The 3,898-nt window shown below is 43.4% G+C and overlaps 1 protein-coding gene across 1 annotated transcript in view; it reads right to left on the bottom strand.

Moving 5' to 3' along the window:
- GPAT2 (glycerol-3-phosphate acyltransferase 2, mitochondrial) overlaps window positions 1-3,898 on the bottom strand; it is a 66,564-nt gene that overhangs the window by 11,109 nt on the left and 51,557 nt on the right. The window contains exon 15 of the mRNA XM_018569324.1: window positions 2,345-2,478. Coding sequence (XP_018424826.1) covers window positions 2,345-2,478 — 134 coding nt within the window. The remainder of the gene's footprint in view (window positions 1-2,344; window positions 2,479-3,898) is intronic.

The raw sequence follows: 3,898 nt of genomic DNA, 5'->3' as shown, positions 1-3,898 counted from the left end.
AGTTCCTAAGGTAATCACCACTGTCACGGTCACAGATAATTACAAACAGAACCACTTGTGTTAAAAGGGAGTAATAGATGTGTATAGCCCCGTGCATATATAAATTGGTTTATGAATAATTAGTAAAATATAAAAGCTGGAGGGGAATATTGTAAATGTATGGTTTTGTTTTATTGCTGAATGTTTGTCTACTTTGTAATATGTAAAATATATGGAGTATTGTTTAAAAAATCAATAAACAATTGTATAACGTATTCTGACAGTGGTGCCAGCCCCTGACAGGATACCCAAATTGTGCTTGCAGCCGACTGGCCGCAACCACCATTTGGACGAGAAATTCACAACATGTTCCTTTGGCAAAAGTTGATCTAATGATCGACTTCTGTCAAGGGAATAGAGTCCTTCAACCGATCAAATTTTGGAAGAAAGCACCTAAGATGTAATCAGTGTGTATCCAGCTTATGTCAGAGTCTTGTGACATGTTAAGAGGAAGTGTACTTTGCAAAGTCTATCTTTGGCTTCTCCCACCCCTGGAAGTAGGGCTGCAACCAATGTTTATTTTCATATACGACTAGTTGGCCAATTATTTTCTCGATTAATCAGATAAAAAAAAATTAAATACAATACTTAATTGAAAATAAAATACACAAATAAAGTGTTACAAAGTTTACTTCAGATTAAAACTGCATGCACAATTTCTTGCAATCACACTGCGCTGGGACGCACAGCATTGCTGTACTGTGCGTTCCAGCACGGGCGATCACACTGAGTGGGAGCTGCAACACACCTCCCACAGCAGAATTTGTCAAGCTGAAAATGACTTTATATATATACATATATATACACACACACATACACACATACACACACACACATACATACATATATACATACATATGCATATACACACACATACACTGTATATTGTAAATCACAAGGCACTTGAATAGATTCAGCCAGGGAATGACGGCTGCCAGTGGCAAGATTCCGCAGACGGCAGCAAAATGTAAATACATCAGGTAGTGGGCGCGTGCAGCCTGCTATTGGCCATTTCAAATTGCAATACTAATAGCAGGTTGGCTATTGCACCCGCCCACTGGCTTGCTGTGCCCTCCTCCCAGCATGGATGAGAGAGCTAGGGGATCCAACCAACTAATCGATAATGAGAATAGTTGACAACTATTCTCATTATCGATCGATTAGTTGGATGCAGCCCTAGCATGAAGCGTACAGGGGGAGAAGTTTACAAATTCAGCTGGTAATCCTGAGAAACAATGGAGTGAACCTAAGAGTCCTGGACTTCCCACTCCTAAACTGTCGCAAAGGCCAACACACTACCCTCCACTTGCACAAGTGGGGGCACTGCTTCATTGCAAAGAGGGCATGTGAACCGGTTTGGTAGGCTTGGGGGACCAGGGCGTGTACTTAAGCTGGGCTCTTTGGCTTGGTTCTGGAAGCAGAGGCCTGCAGATGAATAGTGTCTGCCAACCTGTCCACACAGAAATGCAATGCTCCTGGTATAAATTTCAGGAGGAATGGACAGGTCTGCAGGAGGTATACACAGACCCGACAGGCAGCCGAAAGGGCACATCCCTCCTGCAGACCTGAGGAAGCCGTGCACATGGCAGTTTGACAATGTTGCTGATAATTGCACGGCAGTGTTTTTTTCAAACAGAAAGCGCTCTTACTGGCGGTTGGTTGGTGCCTCTCACCACCTGGTCCCAAACCTTGGCTTCAAGTCACATGTTGCGTTTTACACTTCCCATGTGAATTCAGCAAAGGCTGCCTAATTTAATATTTACCTGATGTCTAAGTATTTACAAAAACTGAGCAGGCTAAAAATGATGCATTATGAATAATATGCGAAAACATTTTATTACAAACATGAACACAAAATAATGTTTGTTTTCTGTTTAATTTGAGTAACTCTCATAGCATGCCACTCAATATACACATGTAATCATCTCATTAACTGACAATGACTCAATGAATGACACCTCCGCTTTTACATCTAACAATTCTAGAGAAAAGAAAAAACAACCAAAAAGACAAGAAAGCCCAACTCTAGCCAAAACGTTTTCTTTTCTGGATAGAGTGGAAAAAAGTTGGAGCCCATGTCGGTTTTAAGTGTCCCCACTGGGAAGATTTCCCTTCGTCTCATATTCTGTCTGCCACCTGTCATTTAGACAGCAAGTAGGGACATTTTGTCTCGCTTCCTTTGGGAGAAAATCTTCCAATTGGGGACACAGACAGCAATAAAAAGTAAATAGAGCTTTTAACACTTGCTTGTTCCATCCCCAATACAAAAAAGCTGTGGCTTGAGCTGAGAATTAAAGATACATACTGGCTGGAGGAGGATATTTTTGGAAAGCAGGGAACAGAGAGCCATCGTCATTTCAATCAGTTCTTCTTGGGTGAAGTAAATCTCCTCTACACACAGAGAGGGTAGCTGTGCCATTAGGGCATGCAAAGCACAGGCTGCAGAAAATAGGATTGGAAGAATTTTACTGTAATTGGGGCAACATGGATATATTTTGAGGTAAATGCTCTTTGTTCTTAGCATACATGTTGTGAATCCAGCACCAAATCTATATTTCTAAATTTACAAATATTGCCAAATATGTCACATATACATTATATGGACAAATGTTTGTGGACACCTGACAATAACATATACACTGAGTGGCCAGTTTATTATGACCACCTGACGTTTGTAGGTAAATTAGCTATAATTTTGTGCTGAAGTTGCTAGAGGGCCAGACCATTATAAATAGGGAAGCAGGTTGTTTACCACGACAGTAGAAGTGATTTTTTTCTGAAGATACGGGTAAACAATGCGATTTAACAGCCTTTGAACGTGGGATGATTGTTGGTGCTCGGAGCCATGGAGCGAGTATCAGCAAAACAGCAGAATGTGTTAAATGTTCAAGAGCAGCTGTTGTTAAAGTGTTTAAAGACTGGACTGTCAGCCGAAAATCTGGGTCTGATCGTGCGAATTGTGGCCGCCAGCGACTAGTCAATGTTAGGGCAGCACGGAGAGTGGCAAGACTGGTACAAGACAACAGAAGGGGCAACAGTGCAGTGTCAGATTCCTCGCATAACCTTTCAACATATCGTGGAGTCATCTCGTGGCCCAACAAAGTCATCTGGTGGAGTTATCTCGTGGCCCAACGAAGTACTGATGGGGTGGTCATAAAAATCTGGCCACTCAGTGTATGTGAATTTGTTTGACATCCCATTTCGAAATCATGGTCATTAATATAGATTTGGCCCGTCCTTGCATGTATAACAGCCACCACTCTTCTGGGCAGCCTTTCAATAAGATGGGTGTGTCTGTAGAAATTGCACCCACAAATTTGTAAGGTCAGATACAGGTGCTTGACGAGAAGACCTGGCTCGCAATAATTTCCAATTCATCCCAAAAGTCTTCAGTGGGGTTGAGGTCAGGCTCTAGGCAGGCCACTCGAGTGCCTCCTCACCAAGCCATGCCGTCATGGAGCTGGCTTTCTGAACAGGGACATAGCCATGCGGGGACACAAAAAACAAAGACGAAAGGCTTTTACCTAACTGTTGTGGAAGTTGGAAGTGCACAGTTGCTTAAAAGAAGAACTGCGGGGGAACCTTTTTTGCCCATAGTTCTCTTCAGGGTCAGGGGAGGACATATACTAATGTCCTCCGGTGATCCAAAACTCAGCTATTGCCCACTATATGCCGAGAGCGTAGAGTAGCGCCTCAGCCGCGATGGATCCCGACAATACTGTTGAGATCCACCCCGCGGGCTGATTGACAGCGGGCTCTGCTTCTCTAGAGGCAGAGCCAGCTGTGCCAGTCCCCTTCCCTGTCTGTTCCTCCAGTCAGGACTGGAGGATCGGAGAGATGAGGGGGGGGGGGGGGAGAA

The sequence above is a fragment of the Nanorana parkeri genome, unplaced genomic scaffold (genome assembly GCF_000935625.1).
Source record: "Nanorana parkeri isolate BGI_ZX_2015 unplaced genomic scaffold, ASM93562v1 scaffold1321, whole genome shotgun sequence".
Taxonomy (NCBI): Eukaryota; Metazoa; Chordata; class Amphibia; order Anura; family Dicroglossidae; genus Nanorana; species Nanorana parkeri.
The sequence above is the reverse complement of the archived record's forward strand: the minus strand, read 5'-3'. Positions and strand labels throughout refer to the sequence as shown.